This window comes from Maniola jurtina, chromosome 1 (genome assembly GCF_905333055.1).
Source record: "Maniola jurtina chromosome 1, ilManJurt1.1, whole genome shotgun sequence".
NCBI classification, from domain to species: domain Eukaryota; kingdom Metazoa; phylum Arthropoda; class Insecta; order Lepidoptera; family Nymphalidae; genus Maniola; species Maniola jurtina.
Window position 1 is genome coordinate 2,096,339 of NC_060029.1, and position 15,391 is coordinate 2,111,729.

Genomic DNA, 15,391 nt, shown 5'->3' on the forward strand with positions numbered 1-15,391 from the left:
TAAAATATTTAAAACACAGAGCCTATTCTGCATCTACCCTCGAAAATGCTATTAAGGCGATGCCTTGTCAACCCACAAGACCGCGAACCGGTAACGAGCAAACTTTAAAACTCGAAACTTATGAATAAATTACTTCAGACGAGACATCTCGCAGACCTTAATGAAAACTAATATTGTACGTTGATATTCGCGAAGTGCTATAATTCAGCGGGAGTAAGTAAGTTATCCATAAGTTTATGATAAGTTACAATAACAGTTTAAACAAGTTACAATAATAGCAGAATGGTAGTCGCTTCATAGCCTACCTATTAGCGTCAGTGTAGGTTACATTTCACGCTTGCCATTGTAGGTGAAGCCTAGACGTTTTATTAGAAGTTTTCTAACTGTCGTGAACTGTGATAATAGTTTGACACTATAAACACAGAATACTAAATACGCAAAGATGCGACACTCACTCTTCCCCACCAATGTATCGTCGCTCCAAAATCTCGATCTATATTGAGTTCGTTTAATTGACTAACTAATGGTTGAAAAAAAAAACGAAAAAAAATTGATACTCTTACTTAAATCATTAGGGGTAGCCTTTACCTGATTTATTAGCAACAGATGGGTGAAGTTCGTTCCTATCTCGCACCATAAATAATTATGCTAAATCGTTTGGCAAACCGTCATGAAATTTTATTAATCAAATTAATATTTTCGCAAACTCAGGCAGGCTTATCGCTTTAAGAGTTCCGCAAAAGTTTAGCACCCAATTTATCAACCAGCACCTGCAATGGACTTCGGAAGTTCCCGATCGCTGCCGGGCCACGGGGAACTTTACACGTTTTATGCAACTAATTTAAATCGGTGTTCAGCTGAATTGGTGTTTTTGGATTATGGAAGTAATTATCGATTGTACGAGTAGAGCTCTAGAATTTTGCAGATTATAAATTTTAATGTTAATAGTTGAATTTTATGCTTGCTCGATATAAATGAACTGAATTTTGTACCAACGCCCCTATACACTGACTATACTGCTGAAGGCCGATGACGTGTTCTGGAGTGTTGACCGCGCACCGGTAACCACAGTGCGGGACGACCTCCAGCCCGCTGGACCAATGACTTGAAGAAGGTGGCGAGGAGCGGGTGGATGAGAGAGGCGAAGGACAGTGGTTGGTGGTGCGCTCTTGGAAAAGTCTATGTCCAGCTTGGGATGTAAACAGGCTGATGGAATGGAATGACCTCTATACTCCAAGACTCCGTCATGTATAAGACAAAGTCCTCGGCACTGGTGGGCGAGGAAGGTCGCCCATGCGATGTACTAACTAAATTTAGTCTGATGTTATCGAAAGGCACAGAGGTAGTTTGCTTCCCTGAGATGGGCCTAGCTACTTTTAAGCTGGTAAATCACAGTTTCCACGGAATTTTCAAAAGCCTTAATCCAGATGGACGAAGACGTCTACTAGCTTGATATATTCAAGTCAGGGCTGCTCTGATGGAGTTACCGTATAAGATGTGTAACTATCTCACCTATTTCAGCCGTTCCCTGGACACTCCCTCCGCAGCATATGAAATACGTCCCCATCCCTTACACAACCAGCAAGACGACCATCTTACATCGACCTCATATACTAGTAACATTTCTAATAGAGACGGATCATTTCACAGGTAGCACGTGAAAATTCATTTGCAATTTATTTTGTAGGGCTCTAAATTAAATTTTGCGCGCACATGGACATTGAATTGAGCTAAAAAGCTAAAGAGTGCCTGAGTGAGAACACCCGAATCACTGCGATTTAGAAGAAGAAAAACATGTAGTTAAATTAGAATATCACTTTTCGTGAAAAACTAGGTACCACTGAAATACAAAAAAAAAACAGAGCACTATTGATCTTGATTGTAATTTCTAAAATTAATGTAGCAAACATTTTCGCGAAAAATCATCTGTGTAATCACTGTGAAGTAAATTAATATTTTCACCAAATGAAAATTGTTCAACAAGTGTAAATTAAAAATTTATTACACCCCCGACAAGTGAAAGTTACAGTAACTAGAGTAAAGAGCTGATAACTTTCAAACGGCTGAACTGATTTTCTTGGATTAAGCTAAGAAAACTCTCGATCAAGCCACCTTTCAAACAAAAAAAAAACTAAATTATAATTGGTTCACTAGTTTAGGAGCTACGATACCACAGGCAGATACACACGTCAAACTTATAACACCCCTCTTTTTGGGTCGGGGGTTAAAAATAGCAATAATGCCCATCTCTAGTTTCTTAATAGCTGTTCAAACTTCAAAGATGGTACTCAGAGGTCGAGGTAAACTGGCAGAGGTGTGTATGATACAATGACAATATATCACAAGGACAGCTGCCGAAAGTGAAGAATGGTCTGTGTCACCATTCTACTCCTCAAGGAATTTCACAATGTAGATTCGGTACTCCATTCTGTATCGGTTTGATTAATAGCTTTTGTTTCGAGAAATATGATATTATATTTGAGTTTAGGCACCCGGAATCGCTCCGATACAATTTATTGAAAATTGGGTTCGTTTATGGTTTATACAGAATTATAATATCTTGTATCCACGCAACTGAAGTGAAGGATTTTCAAGGAAGTATTATTTACTTACCTTAATAATAATAGCAGGAGATCTAAAATTATTAAAAAAACATTACTAACAATAGTAACCTTTACGCGCGGTCAAATTAAAACTTCACAAATACTAAGTACGTTTAATAGGGCTCTCTCCGTCACTCGTTTCATACAATCGTAGTTCCAATTTCATTTGAATATTAAGAGGGCTCTCTCCGTCACTCGTTTCATACAATCGTAGTTCCAATTTCATTTGAATATTAAGCAACCAAAGTCCATGAATATTTGCAGACATATTCTAGAAACTAATATCTGTGTCTGTGGTGTTTTAGATTTTTCTAAAAATATGTAGGTTTAAAATTACAGGGGCTCAAAGATTTCTATGAAAATTTTTAAGACCGCGTAACTTTGAAACCGAATATTTTAACAGAAATCTGGAAAACCACAGACATAGATATTAGTTTCTAGAATATGTCTGCAAAATTTCATGGACTTTGGTTGCTTAATATTCAAATGAAATTGGAACTACGATTGTATGAAACGAGTGATGGAGAGAGCCCTGTTAAGCAACCAAAGGCCATGAAATTTTGCAGACATATTCTAGAAACTAATAAATGTGTCTGTGGTGTTTTAGATTTTTCTAAAAATATGTAGTTTTAAAATTACAGGGGCTCAAAGATTTGTATGAACATTTTTAAGACCGCGTAACTTTGAAACCGAATATTTTAACAGAAACAGCAGCCAAAGCATAATATTATAATATAATCAATGCAACAAAGCCGCGAGAAAACTGTTTCACACTGACTGTGCTTGAACTCTTTTGTACTGTCTAGTCTCTGCGAATGATGCCTCCAAGGAGTAGATTTCTCTTATATCAATGAACAAACAGTGTCAGATCACATATAAAGTTAATCAAGATTAGGCGGTATAAATAATGTTTCTAGACATATCGCCCATTAGTGTATAGGCACAGGCAATATGTATGCTTGCTTAATATATTTGTAATACAGCTTTATCGTAGTTGTAGGCAACCTGGCTATATTTTTCAATATGGCGTCCGTACGGCTACACGCATAAATCTTGCACGCCTGTTCGAGATAGCGTCGAACGGCTAAATTAATCTATCTCGTACACAATGCCGATATTTATTGTGAATTTATTACAATAGTAGATGTATAGTACCTATAGCTCGATGTGTCTCTGGTTTTTTACACTTTCTGTTTGATTTTGTAACCCCCGACCCAAAAAGAGGGGTGTTATAAGTTTGACGTGTGTATCTGAGTATCTGTCTGTGGCATCGTAGCTCCTAAACTAATGAATCGATTTTAATTTAGTTTTCTTTTGTTTGAAAGGTGGCTTGATCGAGAGTGTCCTTAGCTAGAATCCAAGAAAATCGGTTCAGCCGTTTGAAAGTTATCAGCTCTTTTCTAATTACTGTAACTTTCACTTATGGGGGGGGTGTTATAAATTTTTGATTTACACTTGTTATTAAATGACCTTTATAATTTTTTGGTTTTTGTGACATTTGTAAAAAGAACATGTTGTATTATTATTGTGTAGAGATTTAATCTTCAAAGGATTGAAAAACCAATCTTATTTTAAAATATTCCATGAGTTAGGTCTGTGAATAGGTTACTTCTACAGCTACCAATAAAAAATATCTCAGCGATCTACTCAACACTTGACTCAATACAATGAACGGGATTTAGGATATTGTTACATAATAACTAGAATATTACTTGCTACCCTTTATCGCTACTAATACGTAAACAACTTACTTATATTTCAATATAAGAGTGGCACATTATTAACATTTTATTTTTATATACCTGGTAATATTTTTATTGTATATTTTTGCTTTTTTTTCTTACACCTTCAAACCGCAAACTTTTATTTTACTATGTTATATTGTTAGTATAATTAGTATTAGTTCTATTAGTATATTTATTACTATTAGAATTATTATTCTTATCGGTAAATTTTTACTTTCACACCCTAGTGCAAAATAAATACCAAAAAGATAATTTATAATACACTTACTTATACATAAAATTAAATGACCTTTCATACACGTTACCTAAATACATATTTGCACCGAGCGAAGGAGACCAAACGGCCAACAGGTTATTCTCATTCATCATTTTTATTATTTTTAGTATTAACAGTATTCCTATCCTCATTCTTATTAGTACTATCATCCTTATTCTTATACTGTTCACTCTCACGCTCGTTCTTATTATTAGTATTTTTAGATAAAGCTGCATTAGCATCACCAGAGACAGTTTCATCCCCATCTGTTACGATACCGTTAGTTTCCGCTGTAGTAGTTTCACTCGTTTCTACTTCATCTGTAACTGTAGTAGTTTCAGTTGTTCCCACTACATCTGTAGTATTACCATTATCTGCATCTGAAGTAGTTTCAGTCGTTTCTATTACATTTGTAGTATTATCAACATTTGCAACTGTAGTAGTTTCACTCGTTTCTACTACATCTGTAGTATTATCATGATCTGCAATTGTAGTTTCTGCTTCTGTAGCTTCTGTAGTTGTAACATTATCATCTGAAATACTAATGGTTACATTGATATATTTGGTTATACTTCCTTCTGTTTCTTCAACTTCAGTAACTTTATGGTAATCATCAGGTTGGGCTCTTGCGGTAAATATACAAGTGTTGACACACTCGTATTCGTCATGGAACATATTAAGGTTGGGAAGGCATCCTCTCCATATTCCTACTTCGCATCGAGAACCAGGTTTCCAGTAGTATAGAACTCGTTTAGGTGGTCTGCCGCAGTCGTCCCATCTGAAGTTAGCGAAGCAAGCGTCTGGTGGAACTAGAAAAACAAATTGTTTCATTAGAGAACTACATAAATGACACCCACGTTTTTATACCACGCGGATTTAGGTTATTAAAAATCCTGTAGGAACTTTGACTTTTCGGGATAAAAAGTAGCCTTTGTCTCAAAGTTATAACTATTTCAATTTTTTTGCAATTATATGTATAGTTGTTTGAATAACTCGTGCGTCAGCAGTATTGTGATGCCCGTAGATGCTAGGAATCTTCACGCATGTGTCAACAATAACTGTACAAGTTATAACTCAACCGGATGAATGTTTCGCGAACGCATAGTTAACAGACAGCCATACTTATTTTTTTATACGTGTAAGCTTAATCCAAAATGGGCGTTATAATTTAACTATCTTTATCAGTTATTAAATGTTCTTTCATATTAAGCTTGCGCGAGGACATAAGCCGCAACGCGTAGAGGCTTATCAAGAGTTTTAATCTTCAAATAACCTAACTGCAATATTAATTTGATCGGGGCGCAATTGCTATTGCAACCACTCAATCAAAATAGCGACCTAAACACAAAAGTATTTAATAGTCGTTGAGTCTCGAGTCGGAACGAGACTGGCTTAAAAACCGTCAAGCAGCCGTATTTATACAAATCGATTCAAGATGGCTGCTCGGAAGCGATCGGTGACTCGGCAATAAAATGCTTTAAAGTGTGTAACCTAATATTAGACCCATAAACAGTTTGTTCACAATCCCAAACATTGTTGCTAAGAAGCTCAAAGATTTTAAAGGGTTATTAAAGCATCAAAAGCACGTCCGAGACGCGTATGGGCTTTTGGAATTTATTTGCCCTTTACGAGGACTACAATGTCGCCTTTTAAGGGCGACCACAGACCACAGATTTTTTTTTTGGCTGATATTAACTTTAGATCAGTCGATTCAAATACTAAGTATTCAAATAAACTATTCGGTTAGCGATGGGATTTATGAAATAGGTACTATAAGTATACTGGAGCATAGTGTTTACACGTTTGAATACATTTACATTTGACAGGACTCTGATGCTTCCCAACCGGCCGAAAACCATTTTTAGCGGCAAGGAAACTAAAATGATAATATTATGCTTTCATATTATTTTTATTCTATTGATCGTAACATAACTTTTTGTATAAAATCGCATTAAAAATGACTTAAGTACCAAAATGCATATTTAAAGTTTTGATCTGATTTTAATGTGATAAGGGGCCTAAGCCCTAAATGTAACTTTTTTAACTTTTTGTTAACTGTGATCCACCAAAATTATAATGGAGGTGTCAAACACAAAGTTAACCGTAAGTTTCCAAATGCTAAATGACAGATTTACATACAATAACGTTAACTTGAAAAGTAACACTAAAGCCTGAGATTTTCTCGAGTTAGAATTGGCTAAGTAACTATAGCAATTACTGTCACCAATCGGCCGGATAAAAGTCTGTGGTTTACGCGCGCTCTTATAGAGGAGGACAAAGTCGCTTTGTAAGAGGTCGTTAAAGGCGTAAGGAGTGTAAGCAATTGTTGCTAAGAATGACTTGTTACAAAGAGTGCGGGGTTAAATTATTACATGTTGTAAGTTGGTGTTCTAAATAAAAGTTAATCTTTCGTATTTGCTATTAGAGTTATTTTCAGGTGTTTCTTTTCAAAAGCAAAATGAACTTGACTAAATCTTTGGAAATGTGATTTCTTTAGAAAGTCCAGGAATACGTAGCAAGAATCAATATCAAAACGTCAAAATTCAACAGAGGGCGTGATAAGGATTGGATCCTCAGAATTCAAAATAAGTCTTATAGAAGTGCCAATCCGCACTGCTGGCCAGTGATTGGACTACGGCCAAACTCTCTCATTCAACCCATCGCCGGCTCACTATGAAGCAGGAGTCTCCTCTCAAGATGAGATGAGTAGTAACTGACATCACTCGGCCGGTTGAAAATCTGTGGTTTGCGCGCGCTCTTATAGAGGAGGACAAAGTCGTTTTGTAAGAGGTCGTTAAAGGCGTAAGGAGTGTAAGCAATTGTTGCTAAGAATGACTTGTTACAAAGAGTGCGGGGTTAAATTATTGCGTGTTATAAGTTGGTGTTCTAAATAACCGACTCCATAAAAAGGAGGTTATATACGCGAGCCGTATGTGTGTCTGCGATTATCTCAAAGACCGATTTTGATTTTTTTTTCACTATCCTAATTTAAAACTATTCTTTTTCGTGCCGAAACTTTTGAATATATATAATTTATTTTATATTCCGAAATCTAAGGTTACATGGCGAAGATTTTTAGAAAATAAACCGCGAAAAAGATTTACCTACGGAATTAAATTATGTCCAAATTGCATCAAATCGATTACACGCAGTCCCGGTATTCATTCATAACGAAGATACCATTTCTATTATCTTATTTAGAATTCTTTGTTCGTACCTAAATATTTCGAATAAACTAAACAAACCTACCATAGTTAATGATATTTTTTTAACTCTTGAAATGAAAGAGATGCAACGAGATACTTTTTACTATACGAACTCATTCCTGAGTAAAAACTGAAAAAAAAAAAAAACATGAAACATACCTGCATTTATCTTGATAATATACATGAAAAGGAAAATAAAAATCGATTCCGGTTGTAACATTTTCACGGAAACGTATAATTTAAATGTTAATACAGAGCTCTTATCGTAAATGAGAAAAGATTTAAAATTTTAATACTGAGTAACAATTACGATAATGGTTATTACTTCTCTCACATGCTCACTGTGTTATCTAAATATGTATATAAAAGGAAAAGCTTACTGACTGACTGACTAATCTATCAACGCACAGCTCAAACTACTGGACGGGTCACGCTGAAAGGCATGCAGATAGCTAAATATGACGTAAGCATTCGCTTAGAAAGGAATTTTGAAAATTCAAACCCCTAATGGGGTAAAATAGGGGTTTGAAATTTGTGAATTCCACGCGGACGAAGTCGCGGGCATAAGCTAGTTGATGATATACTTATAATAAAATTCTATAGGTAGAGAAGTTTCTGAATTGATACCTCTTTTGTGAAAATATAGCTATTTTGTGAAAAAACAAGTTGCTATCGGAGTTTTATTAACCCCCGACCCAAAAAGAGGGTAGTTATAAGTTTGACGTGTGTATTTGTATATCTGTGTATCTGTCTGTGGCATTGTAGCTTTTTAACTAATGAACTGATTTTAATTTAGTTTTTTTTATTATTTGAAAGGTGGCTTGATTGAGAGGGTTTTTAGCTGTAATCCAAGAAAATTGGTTCAGCCCTTTGAAAGTTATCAGGTCTTTTCTAGTTACTGTAACGTTCACTTGTCGGGGGTGTTATAAATTTTTAATTTACACTTGTTCACTCACAAATGGTAACAAAAACACAAACAAAAGAGAGGGACGAAATATATCTGAAACCTAGTGGGGGTTAATTCCGGTGCAAGGATTCTCCTTTATGCACCTTGAGACCCCCAACAACTATCGGTATTGATTCGAACTAAGTATGACCTTGCCCACTTAAATAAGCTAAGTGTAACACTAACTAAAGTAACATGTCCTCAGTTTCCCCCATTCAAAGTCGTTCCAAACAGCCAGTAATTCAATACGAAAAATATTCACAAACTCTCATGCATTATTTACACATTATTACATGTAATTAAAACCCGTCGCTGAAATTAATCCACTTTCCAACGAATTAAAACTGCTTTTAAATTTAAAATCTATTAGCTTGCGCAAACTACGGACAAGTTGCTAAATATTTGATAAAGCTATTTTAAAAAGTTTTTTCAAATGACGGACGCTATAATAAAATTTTATGAAGACTTTATTTTTATTAACTTTATCTGCATTGAGAGAGTTTTAAATAGAATCACTACCCATATTATGAATGCGAAAGTGTGTTTGTTTGTTGCACTGTTGGTTCGTCCTTCATTCATGTCGATTCACACAGATAGAGATTACACTAATCAATCGGTAATCTTTTTTTTTAATTTGTAGGCTAATCATGCCGGCCCACTACTGAGTACGGGTCTCTTCTCAGAGTGAGAAGGGTTTAGGCAATAGTTTGCCTACACCCTTGGATTGGTAGACTTCACACAGCTTTGATAACATGGAGAGCTCTCAGGAATGCAGGTTTCCTCACGATGTTTTCCTTCACCGCTAAAGCAAGTTATGTTATTTTAATTTCTTAAAACACACATAGCTGAAAAGTTAGAGGTGCATGCCCGGTATCGAACCCCCGACCTCTGATTAGGAGCCGGACGTTCTAACCACTAGGCTATCACAGCAGACCAATGCTTGGCTACAATTAGATCTGCTGGCATGTGATGAAGCAGTCTAAGATGGATTGCGCTTGCCTAGAACATGATTATTCACTCTTGACTGAAGGTACCTATAATATTAAAAGTGGAGGGAAATAGGGCTTGTAAAGGTGCGAATAGAGTTCTGCAATTCCCTCAAACATAAACTTGTTAATAGTTTAACACCTTAGGTTTCCTACAGCAATCCATTTCTGAACCAAACCCGATTATTTCAAGTTTGTGCAGAGGAAATTATTTTCCGATTGGTTTACCGAACGTCTGCGCGTCGATTCATTTCGAAAATGGAGTGTTAATTCCATTAAAAGTAATGCAATTCCAGTATTTGATGGTTCAGGAACTGGGTGATGTGGCTTGAATGCGGTAAGGTGGAGACACGGGCGAAGTTATCGGCGAAACTAAATTCGTTTTGTACGTTTTCCTTATTTCATACTAGCTGATACCCGCGACTTCATTCGCGTGGATGTAGGTTTTTAAAATTCCCCTGGGAACTCTTTTATTGATCCAGGGTATAATCTATCTCCATTCTAAATTTCAGCTCAATCCGTCTGGTAATTTTTGCGTGAAGGAGTAACAAACATACACACACACACATACAAACTTTCTCCTTTATAATATTAGTGTGATAGTGTGATTGTATTATTTTACTCGCTAAAGAATAATGAATTGAACTATCAACAAGAAACCTATAGGGTACTTCCCGTTGACCTAGAATCGGCAGGTAGGTAGGTGTTATAGCACACGTAAAGGGAAAAATTCGAAAATTTATGGTTACATCACAAAAAATTTAAAATGTGTTCATAAACAAATACGTATTTCTTTACAACTTTCAAAGTAAGATTACTATAACAAGTGGGGTATCATTTAAAAGGGCTTTACCTATACATTCTAAAACAGATTTTGATTTATTTTTATGCATTGCAGTTGTTTATGTATCGTGCAAAATGTCAAAAAAATACGACTGTAGGACGGAACCCTCGGTGCGCGAGTCTGACTCGCTCTTGGCCGGTATTCATTTAATTAGATATAATTGTTGGTATGTTATATTACCGCGTTCTTTTTATATTATAAGTGGTCAGTAGAGACTATTAATTAGTATGTAGTAGCTCTTCAGATAGACTGATTGAAGAGTATCAAAAGCTATATTAATATTACCTAGATTCTTTGATAGTCATAACTCACAATACTACTTACCCAACAATGTAGTTTCAATACCTATTTAATAATTATTATATTTAAAAATATTTTATTGTATTTCCATATATTTTCGTCGACTGTTATACCATAGGTGCGCTAGTGTTTCAGGGATAAATGCCCAGAGGGAACGTTATCATACGATCATATATAATGTATAGTCATATAATAAAGTTATTCAGTAGGGACACGTATCAGTCACGCTCGTAAAACGTCCTGAATTCCCAACGTCTTGAATGGATCCGACTAAATCAAGAAGAAACGTGGCAATAAAACTTTTTTACCCACAACGAACCAGTGACAGTATAGGTAAGAGGTTATAGATATGTACAAGTAAGTCAAGTTAACATTTTACCTACTGAAAAACCGGCCAAGTGCGAGTCAGACTCGCGCACCGAGGGTTCCGTACTCGGGTAATTAATTTTTCCGTCATTTTTCACGATAAATCAAAAACAATGCATAAATGCATTAAAAAAAGTCTGTTTTAGAATATACAGGTAAAGCCCTTTCATAATGATACCCCACTTAGTATGGTTATCTTACTTTGAAAAAAAATCTTCGAGTTCAACTCACACTTAAAATAGCGTCAATAGCTCAATGGTATAAAATCAGACTTAAATCAGCGTGGTTGTAGGTTTAAACTTTAAACCTCAATAAAATGACATGAATTTGGAAAAGATTAATTCGAACCGCTTCTAGAAAAAAATAGCAATCTATTTAGATTTTATTTCATAAAAATACAATACCAGTTGTGATTCTTTCGAATAAAAAAATACAATATTCATCTTCTTTAGAATAAAGCGCTATTCACACTGCGGGCGTTATCGGCGCGGAACAAAATCGAATGCAATATTCTAATCGAGCGGTTCAACGAGATTAAAAACCAATTATCGATGTAGCGCCCCCTCGGAGAGTTACTGCGGAGTAATAAAGGTTAGGCGACTGGAATTAAGAGCAATTGTCTTCCTCTACCTATAAAATGCTGTGCATTTCTTTTGATTCGAAATCGATTTTGCATATCGATTAAATAAAACTACAGTTTTACTAGCAACTACTGAAACTCTGTATGTATACGTGATTGGGTAATGGTTCAGACATCCGCCTCAACTTCGGGGAGGTCGGGGCTTATGATTCTAGATCAACGGGAAGTACCCCATAGGTTTTCTTGACAGATACGACAGACTGACAGACGGACAGACAGACAGACAGACAGACAGCAAAGTGATCCTATAAGGGTTCCGTTTTTCCTTTTAAAGTACGGAACCCTAAAAACCAAGACAGGGCTGAAAAAGATACAGTGCAAACCGCAGTGAGGGTTTCTTGAAAGTTTTTAAATTACCTAATTACTTATACAATGGGGACCCTAAAAAAAGTTCTTATTCAAATAAAGCACGTCCCACACTGTACTCGTCGCCGCTGAACGGAGTCTAATGTGATATTGTAATGGAGCGCCTGAACGAGATTAAAATCCTATTATCGGTGCAGCCCCCGCCGAGATTTATATTGGAATTACATTGGTTAGGTGAGTGCAATTAAGAGCAGTTGTCACCTCTTTACCCGATTATGGAAAGAAGGGTTGCAACCTTTTAGTTAAAGATGCAACCTTTTAATTAAAGACAAAGTATGCTAAATAAAAGAAAAAAAAGTATAGGTTTGTACGAAATATAACCTTTGATTTTTTAAATTCTTAAAAAAAAACAGTCTTTTAAAGCCGATGATTTTTGTCAGCCCTAGCACAGACTACGGTCTATTTGGGCTGCAAATTGCATATATGTAGTTATATAGTATAGCTGTCCATACAAACGTAGTTTGGTACTCATTTGAATATTAAACAATTAGATGATACCTGCGAATTGGTCCGCGTGGATATATTTCTAAAAACCTGCTGGAACCGTGGATTTCAGGGGGATAAAAAGTTTCCCATGTGTTGATCCAAGGTATAATCTACCCATTCTCAGCCAAATCTGTCCAGTAGTTTTTGCGTGAAAGGATAAAAACATACCCACCCACACACGCACGCACGCACGCACACACACACGCACACACACAAACTGTATGTTTGTGTTTGTTACTTTTTCACGAAAAATTAATGTATGGATTTGACTGGGAATTGGAATTGAGATAGCTTGTACAATTAGTTAAAATATAGCCTAGCGTTTATCCCGGAAAATCAAAGATTTCCCGCGGGATTAAAAACCTAATATCCACGTGGATGAAGTCGCAGGTATCATATTCTAGTAATTAATAATATCTAATGTGAACAAATTAGTCAATTCTGTTTCGGAGTTCTGCCAAATAGTTAGTCTGCAAAGCAGTTAGAGGACGAAGTTTCTCGTTGTTCGGCCGCCCATGCTAGGTCGCTATATAGTTAGATTTTAGCACCTAGTTCCCACTTCAGGTATAATTTATTAGTTCGATTTTAGAACTCTGAAGTTGTATGGAGCTGTGTTAATTGCATTGATTATATTTATTGTTTGTTCCGTTAATATTTTTTACTCAGCTACGAGAGGTACCTATAATAGCCTACCACAAGCTTCGTCCGCGTGGGTTTAGGTTTTTAGAACCCGTGGAAACTCTTTGATTTTCCGATTCTCTATATCCATGCAAAAATCACTGATGCGTTGCTCTGTTGCGGCGTGATTGAAGGACAAACAAATTTATTATTAAAATCTCTAACGTACTCGTAGTAGGTTGGAACGTCTTACAATTTAAGTATACCTATTACTAAGAAAACATTTTAAAAGCTTTTTTTCTAAGCCCTTTTTGTAAAGTATCGAAAAGTAGCCAAAGGCCGAAGTGGGCACGAGTAGCCATATTTATTTACGAAATATGAATAATTACGGTACAGAGCAAATTTTTCGTTGAACATTAAAATTAAATGTCATGAAATAATATTACATCAAAGGCATATTACACGGTTATTAATTTTACCAACATTGCTTATCAAGACATTTTGCAATAATTGGTATTTAAGAGATTAACCAAGCGTTTACTAAACCTTCTCAATTTACGAAGGGTCCTTGACCTTTGAAACCTGTACGAAATCGGGTTGTTCTGGCATTTCATTCATTTATTGGAGCAATTTTTCTCCGCCAATGTAATCACTTCCATTGAGTGGAAGTATATAATTACTTGGTACTGAGTAAGATATTTACGAAGAACATGGTTACATTTCATCTCGGAAAATCAAAGACTCCTCTGCCATTTATGAAAACCTAAATCAATTTTATCACTGTATCAAATAGAAAATTCTAGTGTGGGAATTGCAATTTCTGTTATAAATATTTATTTCTACGAGAGCTAACTTTTGCAATACTTAAATTAATAACCATACCTACGTGGAATATAATATACTGCATTTAAATGTTTTTTGCAAAACTCGCGTATCGTTTGATTTATAGAATAAAGTTTTTTTTTGAGAGGTAAAATTGATGCCAATTGATTGGAGATTATTTATAGCTTTTGTGGGTGCTATTTTATTGAAATGTTGCATTTGATATGAGGCATAAAATTTTATGTTTTTATTTTATTTTTAAGCTGATATAATATTTTGCGATAATAATCATCACATATCATCATTATGCAAAATAAATGATATACGGCTCTTGGATTTTTAACCCTGTAGTTTTTAACCCTGTAAAGCTCAAAGATTTACATACCTAATCTAGGAGTCTACTTCTCTAGGAGTAGTACTTTAACAGGGCTCTCTCCGTCACTTACTCCATACAATCGTAGTCCCAATTTCATTTGAATATTAAGCTACCAAAGTCCATGAAATTTTGCAGACATATTCTAGAAACTAATATCTGTGCCTGTGGTGTTTTAGATTTTTCTAAAAATATGTAGTTTTAAAATTACAGTGGCTTAAAGATTTGTATGTGAATTTTTAAGACCGCGCAACTTTGAAACCGAATATTTTAACGGATATCTGGAAAACCACAGGCATAGATATTAGTTCCCGGAACGTTTCTACAAAATTCCATTGAGTATGATTGGTTAGTATTCAAATGAGAGACGAACTATGTTTGTATGGACCAAGTGACGGAGAGACCCCTCTTAGAAAGCACTACCTGGTTAGTGCACTAGTCTTCAACACTACGCTTTCAGCATGTTATCACTGTCTTTTGTGATAAAAATATGTAGATGTATAAGAGCATTACGGAGGTCAAATTTTTAACCACCACCACCAGGCTATCACCGCTTAAACCTACTATACTTTAATCTTCAAAGAAGAAAATATAATATATCCAAGTTAAAGTTACAAACTGTTCCTTACATCGTTGTAAGGCGGGCAGTAGCTTCCGGAGCCATAACTTTATTACTGCTAAGTCCCGCGGGGTCGCCGCCGCCCGACGAACTGCGGAATGGACAATACAACTCAACAGTAGTTATAATGCTATCAGACACATACGTGCCATTGTGCAGAATTATTTTTATTGTTTTGGACTTGATTGCAGTCTGCAATTTTCAGCCTATTCTAG

General features: G+C 35.7%; 1 protein-coding gene across 1 annotated transcript; it reads right to left on the reverse strand.

The window, feature by feature from the left end:
• Positions 1 to 4,700: 4,700 nt before the first annotated feature.
• LOC123866213 (myb-like protein D) lies at positions 4,701 to 8,152 on the reverse strand. Its single transcript, XM_045907644.1, has 2 exons — positions 7,970 to 8,152; positions 4,701 to 5,413 (listed from the first exon to the last, which is right to left on the reverse strand). Exons 1-2 carry the CDS (start codon positions 8,028 to 8,030, stop codon positions 4,707 to 4,709), a joined length of 768 nt encoding a protein of 255 aa, XP_045763600.1. The 5' UTR covers positions 8,031 to 8,152; the 3' UTR covers positions 4,701 to 4,706.
• Between the last annotated feature and the right edge of the window lie 7,239 nt (positions 8,153 to 15,391).